Source organism: Microtus oregoni, unplaced genomic scaffold, assembly GCF_018167655.1.
Source record: "Microtus oregoni isolate MIOR12 unplaced genomic scaffold, Mior012 000028F_ref0000031, whole genome shotgun sequence".
Lineage (NCBI taxonomy): Eukaryota > Metazoa > Chordata > Mammalia > Rodentia > Cricetidae > Microtus > Microtus oregoni.
Genome location: NW_024543087.1, coordinates 5398342 through 5410906, shown reverse-complemented (window position 1 = coordinate 5410906; position 12565 = coordinate 5398342). Strand labels below are relative to the sequence as shown.

General features: G+C 51.2%; 1 protein-coding gene across 2 annotated transcripts in view; it reads left to right on the top strand.

Annotated features, from left to right (window-relative positions):
• Ctdspl (CTD small phosphatase like) overlaps window positions 1-7853 on the top strand; it is a 119381-nt gene extending 111528 nt beyond the window's left edge. For both annotated transcript variants that reach the window (XM_041677225.1, XM_041677224.1), the window contains 2 exons: window positions 2292-2477; window positions 4441-7853. In XM_041677225.1, coding sequence (XP_041533159.1) covers window positions 2292-2477; window positions 4441-4566 — 312 coding nt within the window. In that variant the 3' untranslated portion in view covers window positions 4567-7853. The remainder of the gene's footprint in view (window positions 1-2291; window positions 2478-4440) is intronic.
• Window positions 7854-12565: the final 4712 nt, after the last annotated feature.

Genomic DNA, 12565 nt, shown 5'->3' with positions numbered 1-12565 from the left:
TAGCTCTCTAGGATGAGTTTAGCTCAGCGCCTGGACTGCTGCATCTATACAGTGAATCTCCCTGCCTCCTTTCAGGGCCTGTGGGTGCAGCCCACTGCCTCCTTTCAGGGCCTGCAGGCGCAGCCCACTGCCTCCTTTCAGGGCCTGCAGGCGCAGCCCACCGCCTCCTTTCAGGGCCTGCAGGCGCAGCCCACCGCCTCCCAGACTCCACGGTATCTGCGACTTGTCGTACATCCTGTCATTCATTCTCCCTCCACACGTGATAGGGCACCAAGGACACAGAAGAGAAGAGATTGTGCCCCTGCCTCGGGCGCCTGTAGGCTTCATCCTAATCTTGCAAGCCTGGAGACCCCCAGACACTTCCCTAAAAGGTGATTGGAAGGACTGGAGAGATGGCTCAGCACTGGCTGCTCTTGCAGAGTACCTAGGCTCACTTCCCAGCACTCACATGGGAGCTCACAACTGTCCCTAACTCCAGTTTAAGAGGATCCAATGCCCTCTCCTGGGTCCTGTGGACACTGCACACACACGGGGTGCCCATACATACCTACATGCAAGCAAAACATACATAAAAACAAACCAACCTTAAAAAAAAACCAACCTTTAAAAACATTTAAGGGATGATTGGCACTTCTGGTGGTAGTGATGAGGAGAAAATGATCCATCTTTTTTCATGCGAGTCAACCCTTTGTAGAGCGCTCACACGCCCCTTAGCCAGCTTCATCCAAATAGTGCTCTGAGCTGCTTGGTCAGTGGGAAATGCAGCTGTTCCTGGACTCTGCCCCACTCGGGATGTCCTGGGAGTGAAAAGGACTTTCCCACGGACCCAGCTGCAGTGCATCTACTCCGGCCTTGGTGACTCAGCCTCAGGTGTTCACTCCCTCCCTGGAAGGGCTGCAAGCCCTGGCTGTGGGCCTCACTTTGGTCTTGCTGGTAAATCCAGGCCTCAAGTAAGGCCTGAGGGACAGGGCAGCAATGGGATGTGCCATGTGCCCTGTACTGACTCTGAAGACAGTAGGTCAACACTGGGAATTTAAATCAGGGCAGCGGTAGGATACGCTGCGTGCCCTTCAGTGGCCACTCTGATGGCTGGGGGTCAATGACCTGGGAGGGGAGGGCCAGCAGGAAACAGGAGCTTCCCAGGCCAGGAGAACTCTTCCAGGAAGATGCCTTAGATCTAAAGAAATGAAGGTAGGAGTCAAACTATTTTTGGAGATGAAACTGACAGGAACTGCTGACGGATTCGATGGGAGAGACCTGTAAGAATGCAGTGCTCTCTGATATACACGGAGAGGGAAATACCACAGTCCTAAAATACCTCCAGCTATTCGATCCTTCTTTTACAAGTGGCCTAAGAGGCTGATGAGATGGTTCTGTGGGTCAGGGCACCTGTGAGGGAAAACGGTTCCAGAAAGGTGACCTCTGGACCTCCACGTCATTGTGCACTTGTGCACGTGAACATAGCGGCAACGAAATGATTTTTAAGTAAAAAAATTGAAAGTAAGTCCGAGAAACTGGGAAGGTGGCTCAGTAGGTAAAGTGTTGCTCACACTTCCCTAGAATGCAAAGAACCGGGCGTGGCAGCCAGCGTGGCCCTTGCAGGTCCAGCACTGAGGAGGCAGAGACAGGGGGTTCCTGGGGCTACTAGCCAGCCAGTCTGACTGAACTGGGTGCTGCAGGTGCAGGGAGAGACCCTGACTCAAAAAGCAAGGTTGGGGACAATAGAGAAAGACCGACGGTGACCGCGTGTGTCCATGCACTCCTGTACACGCACACAACCAAGGCAAGGAGTAGTCTAGGCAGTTTCTTACGGGGCCATGGATCTGCACTTCGTAATGCTGTCTACTTTAATGAATTACTCAGAAGAGCAGGCCTTTCCCTCCTTCTTTTTTCTCCCCTGACACTTAGGGCCGCCTCTCTTCTCTCTAAAGTTTCCCACACCCTCACCCCACCCGCCACCATGCAGCTGCCTGCCTCTGTGTGACTTTTTTTTTCTTAACATGATTTCCTCCAGTCTCCTCTGGACAGCCGCCAAAATTTACAGCTTGCCAGACCTGGGGTTTTTCTTTCCAAATCTAATAAAATACACCAAACAAAAAGTCCGGCCTGATGTCATGACTCATGCCTGTGATCTCGGCACACGGGAGACATTGGCACAGGAGGAACCTATCCTGAGCTGCTACGTGGAAGATACCTTAACCACCCTACCTCCCCGCTGAAAGGGGTCGTGTGTGCTGGTGTCCTAGGTGGATTTCTGGCTCTTCCGGCTTCATAGAGACTCTTGTTTCCAGTATGCAGACCCTGTGGCCGACCTCCTGGACCGCTGGGGTGTGTTCCGGGCGCGACTCTTCAGAGAATCCTGTGTTTTCCATCGTGGGAACTATGTGAAGGACCTGAGTCGCCTGGGACGGGAGCTGAGCAAAGTGATCATCGTGGACAATTCTCCCGCCTCCTACATCTTCCATCCGGAGAATGCAGTAAGTAGTCCAGAGAACAGGCTGGGAAGCTGTATCTGCCTCTAGCCTGCTGCTCAGGCGTCTGCCAATCAGAAACCACTCTGAACACCTCGTGAGACTGTGTAGCCCTGGCTGTCCTGGAACGCTGTAGACCAGGCTGGCCTGGAACTCACAGAGATCCACTTGCCTCTGCCTCCCGAGTGCTGGGGTTAAAGGTGTGCGCCACCACTGGCCTTATGTCCATTTTTAAGTCTAGAATTGTATGTCTCTACTATTATAAGGGGGACATGACCATATTCAGCTGAAAGGTAAGAATAAACCATCAAACTACTGCCTTGCAGTTAAATATGTTCATGTTGCCAGGTGTGCTGGTGCCCACCTTTGATCCCAGCACTCTGAAGGCAGATGATCTCTGTGAGTTCAGGGCCAGCCTGGCCTACATACTGAGACCCTTTAAATAAGTAAAGAGATTCATGTTAACGAGTCAATCCAATTCCACCTAGTGCACCTGGCAGTTGTCTCCAGCAGATGGGGGTGTGTCCGCCGCTGCCACGGTTCCTTTCCACACGGCTATTTCTTGTATTAGCTACCGTATACACTGTTCATGTTGCCATCTTGATGTGTTTTCTGGGATGTGAATTGGTTAAGTCGGGATCTAAAAAAGGTCCCTGCATTGCTTCATTTAATGTGTCTCCGTTCTAAGCATTTCTTCTCTCCCCCTTGTTTCTTCTCTATCATTTATTTGTGGAAAGTTTACTAAGTTGTCTTAAGAGAATTTTCTGCATTCTGGATTTAATGGCTGTTAGTAATTAATGTTTTTTAGCCACCTTTCCTCCTTCAGGCAAGCAAGTAGACTTTCTATTTGCTATTTGATTAGACTCGGACTTCTTTTAAATATTTTCCTTTTTGTAGTTTTACTTTTAATTACCTGTTTGAATGTATAAGAGAGAACATGCACATGAGTGTAGTACCTGCGGAGGCCAGAAGAGGGCATCAGATCCTCTAGAGCTGGAGTTACAGGTGTCTGTGAGCTGCCTGAAGTGGGTGCTGGGAACTGAACTCAGGTCCTCTGCAAGAGCAGTACATGGTGCTGCCCTTGGCCACCAAACCATCTCTCTAGCCTCTCTTTGTAATGTTTTAAAGAGCTTGTTTTATTTTTATTTGCATCTATGCATGTGTGTTGCATGCATGCAGTACCCATAGAAGCCAGGAGAGAGCACTGGATCCCCAGAGCTGAAGTTACAGGTGGTCATGAGTCACCTCGTGTGGGTGCTGGGAACCAAACTCGGGCCCTTTGGGAGAGCAGCAAGGTGTCCTAAGGACTGAGGCATCTCTCCAGCCCCCTCTTTTTCCTTTTCTAACAAGAATATATCACAGATAGTGCTGTTGACATGGTTCAGTTGACATGAACCTAGCATGAAGGAGGCTCTGGGTTCAATCCCAGAACTGAAAGTAAGTAAATAAATACCTTTTGTGCTTTTATTCTCTTCTTGGAACTCCAAGCTTCTCTCCACTCCCACCTCTCCCTCCTTCTCTATGGAGAACTAAAGGGAACTCTCTTTTTGCCGTATCTTCCGAATGCCCTCAAATTCGACATTTCCATGTTTGCCTGGTTGGGCAGGAACTCTCTGCTTCTCTTTGGCACACAGCTTAAAGCACTGGCCCTAAGTAGAGTCTGGACCGGTGTGCCCGGACTGGGCTCTGTGGTTGGTGGTTGTCAGGTAACCTCTGAGTGGCATCCAGGGCTCCCATGGCAGCGGGCCAGTGCAGTGCCATAAAGAGCTTTGGAAATGGGCATCTTTTGTTCACAGGAGCACTCACTGTGGCTTGCTCACACACCCTGGGGACGTCTGCCTCACTGAGCCGCCCCCTAGCCCTGTGTCAGCGCCAGCACTGACTTTGGACCTGCTGCTCTTGGTGCTTGGGAGCAAACAAGGGACGACGGTGACGGTGTCACCCTTGGTCCTGACACGCTGTCTTGCAGGTGCCTGTGCAGTCCTGGTTCGATGACATGACGGACACGGAGCTGCTGGACCTCATCCCGTTCTTCGAGGGCCTGAGCAGGGAGGACGATGTGTATGGCATGCTGCACAGACTCTGCAGCAGGTAGCCCCCGCCTCGGGGCCTCGGGGCCATGGCCCGTCTCCACCTGTGCGCTCTGGAGCCCCTGGCTCAGGGGACCCTCCTGGCCTCAGCTTTCTGATTGGAGCATGAGCCGACTCCATGCTCCGGGTCACAGGGTGAATGTCGCCATTGCCTACCTGTTTTGTTTTGGGTTTGTTTTTTCTTTTTTAAAGAACAGAAGCAACTATTTTAAAGGAAAAAAAAAACTCTTTTAATAGATTTCATAAAAGGACATGCATTTTACCAGATTCGATTTTCTTAAAACATACCAAAAAGAAAAAAAAAAAGGAAAAAAAAGAAACCTTGGTCTCTTTCAGACGCCCTTTCAACTGTCCTCCCTCCCAAGAGACAGCCCATCATCCCCTTTGTCCGGGTTGGGGCAGCTGACCCAGCTCAGAACCTTTTTCCTACAGGGTGAAGTGCCTTTTTGAATGTTATTTTAAGCTGAGAGTTACTTTTGTATACGACCTATTTCCAGACATCTTTTAGTCTTTTACTGTCTTAGATACGCTAAGACGACAAACAGGAGAGTTTTCTAGAACCTGGGAGCCTGTGTGTGGTGGGGTGAGGGTGTGGCCAGGGAGAAAGCGGTCATGGGAGCCTGCCTCCCAACAGGTGCGAATGTCAGCCTGTGGCGTGTGCGGGATCCCGCTCCCTCTTCAGGAGTCTTCTCGTGACGCTCGTGGTTCCCCACCTGTTTCTGGTCCGTCCAGAATGTACCTGCCCATGGCCCCATGCTTTATGAAGCAACCAGTCCCTTTTGTTACGATTTCCGATGTTGATAAAATTTGTCTTGAGGTTGCATTTTCCCCTTGAACGGTGACGTTAAGGTCACATCTGCTTTCCCACAACGGTCACACGTCTGTCCCGTGTTGTTTTCCTGTTGTCAATGGTTTGAGGAGAACAGTTACAGAAAACCCTAAAACCCTTGGACTGTCGAAAGCTGGGTACACGTGGAGCTGTGTGGGACTTGCTGCTACTGCGCTGCCACCAAATGGAACTGACCAGCGGCTGTTACACTGTTCTTTGCCACTGTGCCTATGCTCAGAATTCGCTCACCGCTAAACTGCAGGCTTGGACAGGGTCAGAAACAGGTGTCCCGCCCGCCCCATCAAGCACGGCACCAACCGTCTCCCTTCCTTGGCCCTAGCCACCAAGAATGCTGAAAGGCACAAAGGGGGTTTTTAAATAAACAAATTAATAAATAATAAAGGGCCAGAGCAGCGCTCAGGTGTGGCATCCACTTCACACTGCAGCCAACATCAGAGCCTATGGAAGAGCTCCGCTGTCTCGCCTGAGAACCTGTGGCCTCGACCAGCCGCCACCTCCATGTGGCCCAAGTCCATGTCAGCCTCTTTGGAAGCACAGCCTCTTCAAGCCAAGGGTTGGGTGTTCAGCAGTGCTGTGTTAGCGTCGCTCCCCCAAGAATGAAAAGAGCCCTTTTCGTGTTGGCACCGTTGCCTTAGTCCTCTGGGTTGGGCCTCAGCCAGATTTCTGCTGGGAGTTGCTGGCACTAACAAGACTCAAAATCAGGGGTCAAACTTAAAAAAAAATTTTTTTTTTCTTTCACAAAATAATGAAGCCAGCTACCTGGCCTACCTTCCCACAGTGCTTTGGTCTGGGAAACCACTGTGCATTCAGAGCAGAAATACAGAGGGATCATCAGATCTCCTGACTTTCTGAGTGTTCCGAACCCAGCGATCCCTGTGCCAATTACAACAGAAACTGCCCCTTTGCGAAGCATCACCACAGATAACAAGTTCCGTGGCCAATCCACATATGCCATAAGTCCTCACGGAAACCAGTCCTTAGCCGATCCCGCTGCCTTAAGTGTCTTGGGTGTTGCAGTGTCTGCCGCGTGTTGATTTCCACGCAGAACGAGGCCCGGATGAGAACCTCAGATCGTCCGTCACCTGTGCCTCTTGCTGTACCGGTTCACGGGCCTCAGTTTGGAAAAGGGGGTAGAATGGACTGAAATTCCAGAACATTTCAGGGGAAGTGAGCCTAGAAACAGGGCTCCACTTCGGACAGGTTCGAGTTCTGGAGCTGTGCGTGGCCCTGCCCTTGAGGTACCGGGTGGGGAGCCCTGTTCTTACCACCGCAAACATGGGATGTCTCGGGTGTGTGGCAGGGCCTCTGAGGCTTCTGAAATCCGCACCTTATTTGACCAAGCTCCAAAATGCCAATTTTTCGTTCTTTAAAAAAAAATCTGCTTTATGTACATAATTGAAAAAAATCTATATTTTTTAATCAGTTACTTGTAAATGAAGCAATAGAATTCTAACAAGGCCAAGAAAGGAGACAAATGTGTGAGGTTTATTTTCTTAAGGTAAATACGGGTATTGCTTTTGATTGTTAGTTTATTAAAAGGGTGGGCTTGAAAATTTATCAGCCACTTCTGTGTGCCATATCCTCCCCCACGTTACCAAAACATTCCACCTCCTTAGCCAAAAGAAACAGCTGACCTCCCAAGTTTCGTGATCCTCTCAACTCCACGTTCGGACCACTCTCCTAGACATGTGCTTTCCACGTGAAGGTCTGGGACAGGAGGCTTGGGATTGTGGACTCCAGCCTACGCCTTTTGCATGACCTCAAATGGGGGCTTCCTGGGCACCCCGACCCCTGATGATGTTAGTGTTCTGTCTTCCATTTGTTCTGGGATCCTCCATGTTGGTCTGTGGTTTCATGCACTAGCTGTTTGTAAACAATGTGTTTGTGCCCTGTTGCTCATGGCAGTTGGTGGGGATTCCTTTGACGCCGTGCAACGTCGATGAGATTGGGGACATGAGACTGTCCAAATGACACTAACTTGTCATGGTTACAGCATTTGAAGTTGGGGTACGAAGTGAAACCTGGACGTGTGTATAGCCTGGCAGCATTTTCCTACCCTGGTTTCTAATAAAATCCGGAAACACACAGCCCTATTGGTCAAACACTCGTGACGTGTGTGCCTCTGCTTCTCATGGTGCTGTGCTGGACAGCTGGCACGCCAGCGGTTGAGAAGAGCGGATGGCCTCCCCTGCGCAAACTTGCTGGCTGCCTCTGCTCCTGTGTCACTGTATATCTGACCGTGTCTGTCCCTAGAGCCGCCCTGCAGATGGACACCCCAGCAGTCACGATGCTGCTGTCTGGGGGGGTACGGTTTTCTGCTGGATGCTTGTGACGATCTGGCGCTGCTTGGGAAATACTACATGTGGAATATGCACAATTCTGGGGACAAGTGTTGTCAATCAGTGATTTCCCTCCTGCCAAAAATAAACTCATGAAACTGCACTGTCTCGTGGTTGACCTGCTTCTCCAGAGATATGGCCTGTTGTGGGGTTTTTTATGTTTATTTTTTCTTTCCCCTGCACACCACACCCTTCTGTGGACACCGTGGGTCTTGAGGTCATTCTCACTTCTACAGAGCAGGGTGGATAGGAGCCAGGCCACAGCACTCAGTGCCAGAGTTCCTAACACCTAGGGTAAGAAAACCATCCAACCCAAATTGCTTATAACTTGAAAAGGGGCAACTGCTCAGCCGTCTAGCTCTCTTTCCCCAGACAGGGGGCATGACTCCATCTTCACATAAGGACTCCAGCCCTACCAGCCCTTGGGATGGAGATAGAGCCCTTAGTACCACATCGCCACCACAGGTCCTGGGTACCTCCCCGTCCCAGCAGATCTGCCCAGCCAGACAGCGGTCACTTCGCCTTAGCCTGACTCTGACTTCTAGCATGTCCCCCCATCCTTTGCTTCAGTCCGCCCCCCAGTCCTCTCTGCTCCCACATCCTCTGCTGTTTTACACCCCACAAACACAGGACACTAAACTGGGACTCAGGTTCCCTGAAATGTGCCCTGCTCTTTTCTAGTTATGACGGGAAGAATGGGAAGGAGGGAGCAGAGGTAAGGACAGCCTGGGAGCGACAGCAGGCTAGCTGGCAGTTGGTGAGATGGACAGGAAATGCCTGTGGACTGTGGTCAGGGTCCCTGGAGTATCCAGACCTGTTCATTTCCCTTTGCTAGAGATCAACAGGATGCTCGAAGCCCAGAACCTCTAACTAGTGAGGCATCAGGCTAACCCCAGAACAGGCTGGACCCTCAGGCTATGAGACAGAGGCATACAGGCCCCTAAGCTTTCCAAACAAAACCCCATCGTATCTCAAGTTGTAGCTCACTGAGAATCACCAAAGGTTGAGTGCATTCCTCAACACTGCCGCGCGCGCACGCACACACGCACACACATACACATCGCCTGGACGCTCTTAAAGGTACCTGAAGGGTGACAGCTCGGTGGGTGACGAGACTGCTTGCTGAATCATAAGGCCCCGAAATTGAAGCCTCAGCTCCTACATAGGATACAAGCTTCTAAAGCAAGCGTAAGTGCCTGAGTTCAGTCCCTTAAATGCCAGGAGTGGTGGCATGCCCTTCCAATCCTAGACCTAGGGCAGCAGAGCCTGGCGGATTCCTGGGACTCCCTGGAAGTCCAGCATAGCCTACCTAAATGGTAAACTCTAGGCCAATGAGAGACCTTGACCAAAGGCGGTAAACCGCATCCTGAGGGTGGCATTCCAACCTCCCACATGCATGTGTACACGTGTACCTACAAACGGAAAACACAAACGTGCTCATACACCCCAATACGTGTACAGAAGGAAAGGCCTAGGCTCTTCAGAGCCACCCAGGCACTTTGACTCTGACCTCTCAGAAGGGGAGGCTTCCTTCAAATACAAAGTGACTAGAATATGCAGTCAGGGCTGGGAACAGCTGACTGGCTACAGAGGAGTGGGAAATTTGCCCCCAAACTGTCCCAGGCCTGGTACCCACACAGCGCAGCTGCCATGTGCAGGGTTTTGGGAGTTGCCATACAGCTTTCTTTGTGAGATGCATTATATGTGTTCACTGCTAAAAAGGGAACCTAGCAAAGCACAGGAAGTCCTCCCTGTGTGCTGGGAGCCTTTCCATGGCCAGAGCATCATCTGTGCTAGCTGAGAATCCTGGTTGAGCGTCTGGAGCGATGGCTCAGCAGTTAAGAGCACTGTTGCTCTGGCGGATGTGGGAGCGCTTTCCAGCCCCCTTATCAGGTGGTCACACCCTATAACTCCTGTCCGAGGAGTCCAGCGCCCTCTTCTGGCCCCTGTGGGTACCAGGCACATACATGACACAGAGACATGCAGGCCTTCACACCATACAGGGAAAATTAAAATATTGTTTTGTAAACCTTGGCTAGGTCAAGTGAATGGGAGCCCAGTTCATCTGCCAGGAGTAGGACACAGCTGTTCACTCTCCTGCATCAAGGGTGGGACCGCGCTCTGCCCCAAGCTGTGTCCTAGCTATGTACTTGCGGACACACTCCCCTTCACTGCTCCGAGAAGAAACCGTGAGGCAGCTTGCACTTGAAGAGGCCGATGATTCATCTGCCCTGAGTACCTTACAGTCCCCTGACACCCACAGGACCTGATTCTCCAGGAATTCTTGCCTTGGGGGTTGAGTCATTTCTATTTCCTTGTCCTGCAGCCAAATGTGAGGACCCAGCAGTCACAGAGGTCGGAGTGGAAGGGACAAGAACTGGAGGATCCCCAAGTGCTCCAAGTTGTTAGGAAGGCTAGAGTCACATGACCCTTCCCATGCCTCTGTCCTCCCCCTGCAGGGAGATTGCACACCAGCCTGGGGAGACTAAGCAGAGATCACCGCGGGGTGAGGCCTACCGCTACTCCCTCACTAGGTCAATATTGACACGAAGAAGGTAGGGCCCTGGAGATAAGCTGGCAAGAACATAGAGCCCCAAATCCCTGGAAACCCAAGGGTTGGGGGTACAGAGGCCAGAAGTCAGTGGGATGAGGAACTTAGCAGACAGCACAGCCAGGCAAGCCCAGCTCATCAGACTCCAAACTAACAGCTAAGGATTAGGGTGGGTGTGTCCACAGGGGAGGGGTGACCAAGCAGAGAAAATGAACCAGAACCCCTTTCTTGCTCTGGGGAAGGAGAGAAAGAATGAGTACCCTGGCCCTCAGCCCTCAGTATTGAAGTAACTGAGCCCACCCCTGGTCTCAGTCTCTCTCTCTCTCTCTCTCTCTCGTCATAGGTGTATGGCCACAAGATGACCCAAGCCAGACACCAAGAGTCAGGTCCTAGTCTGCCTGCACATCTCCAGGTTCTGCATCCACGCGTCAAGGGTTCGGGGATGGGGATGGGCACGTGAGGGGTGGGGTGGTTTTGCCACAGAGAATTTTGAGAACTTTTGGAGGAGCTTTGTGTCCACCATTAAGCTTCTGGGGCTGGATTGCAATAAATGGGGCATCTTTCCCAAACTGGAGGTTGGAGGGGTATCACCCCCTGGAAAAGAAATATCAGTTCATTAAAGAGAGAGAGAGAGAGAGAGAGAGAGAGAGAGACTGAGATCCCTCAGAGATCCCTCATCAGGGGGTGCCAGAGTAGGGCAGAGAGCAACTGTGGAGAGAATTCCGTGCCCTGGTTCCATATAGAATACATGCCTGCTTGCACACACACACACACACCCCATGGGACAAATCACAGCAGTGCACTATCTGACTAACTGCTGTTGCCATGAGCTGTCATCCTTAAAGGCACAGCACTGACGGAGCCTTGCCCTCAAGGGGCCCACATTCTACCTGGGCCCACAAGTCCCGGAGAAGGGCCCAACCAACCAAGTTCCAGTGGAGGGCATGAAGCAGGAAGCAAGAAATGGCTGGATCAGGAGGCTGCTTCCCCGTGGGCAGTCACTTTTGAGCTAAGAGCTAGATTCAGGGGAGGCTGGCGGGCCCTGGGGAAAAGACACCGGGCAGATAAGCGGTGTGCAGAAATTGGGAACAGAATGTGTTGGGTGCCTTCGAGCTATGGAAAGCCCCACACAGCTAGAAATCATGAACCGTGGAGGAGCACCCAGATGTGCAACTGGAGGGGGGTCCAGGTAAAGGGCCTCGTTCTTGCTCTAGCATCGGAGGCTTGGGGACAGCAAGAAGGGGTTAAGAGGTTTAGGTGAGATGCCCCCCTGTAGCTGATCAAGATCATGGGAACAGAAGGTGCGATGGTGGAGGGGGCGTAAGGAGTGTTGCTCAATGAGTATTTAGAATTTATAGAGTGTAAGCTCCAGTTTTGATTCTCCGTGTGTCTGTCTGTCTGTCTGTCTTTCTGTCTGTCTGTGTCCATCTGGGAGAGCAGAGGAGTGACGTGTGCACAGGTGTAGCTTCCCTCGCAGAGGCCAGAGACTGACATCTGGATGTCCTCCTCAATCATGGCTCCATCTTATTCTTTGAGACAGAATCTCTCACTGAGCCCAGAGATCACCTAGGATCTTGTCACAGACACCCCACTGCACCCCCAGTCTTAGTGCTGGGCTACAGGTATGTGCAGCACACTCGGCCTTTACATGGATACCAGGAATCCAAATTCAGTTCTTCATGTTTCTGCAGTAAGTGTTCTACCCACTGGGCAATCTCCTCGGCCACGTAAAGTTTCTCTATGGGAAGCGGGAGAGGTAGAGATACGAATGGATGGCGGTGATGGTCAGTGTCCCCATACCACAGAATTGTACGCTTAAAAGTGTAGGGTGACCGGGTGGTGGTGGCACACGCCTTTAATCCCAGCACGCAGGAAGGAGAGGCTGGCAGACCTCTGTGAGTTCGAGGTCAGCCTGGTTGAGGTACCAAGAATCTGTTTCAAGAGTAAACAACAGCAAAAGTAAGCGATGACCTAGATACAGATGGTATAGGGGAGGGTGTGGGGGCTGTGGGCCAACATTAGCTCATCGTCTTGCAGGAGGGGCTTACGCAGCCCTTGATTGTGATTGTTGGAGTGTGGTAAATATTTTCTTTTGTTTTATGAGACAGGATCCTGCGTAGCCCACACTGACCTGGAACTTGCAATCTTCCTGCCTCTACCTCCCCAGTGCTGTGATTATAGACAGGTGCCTCTATGCCCTAGGATGGTTTTAAAAAATAATAAAAATGTTAATGTAATGTGTTGTTTAAGATTTCATTCAAAGC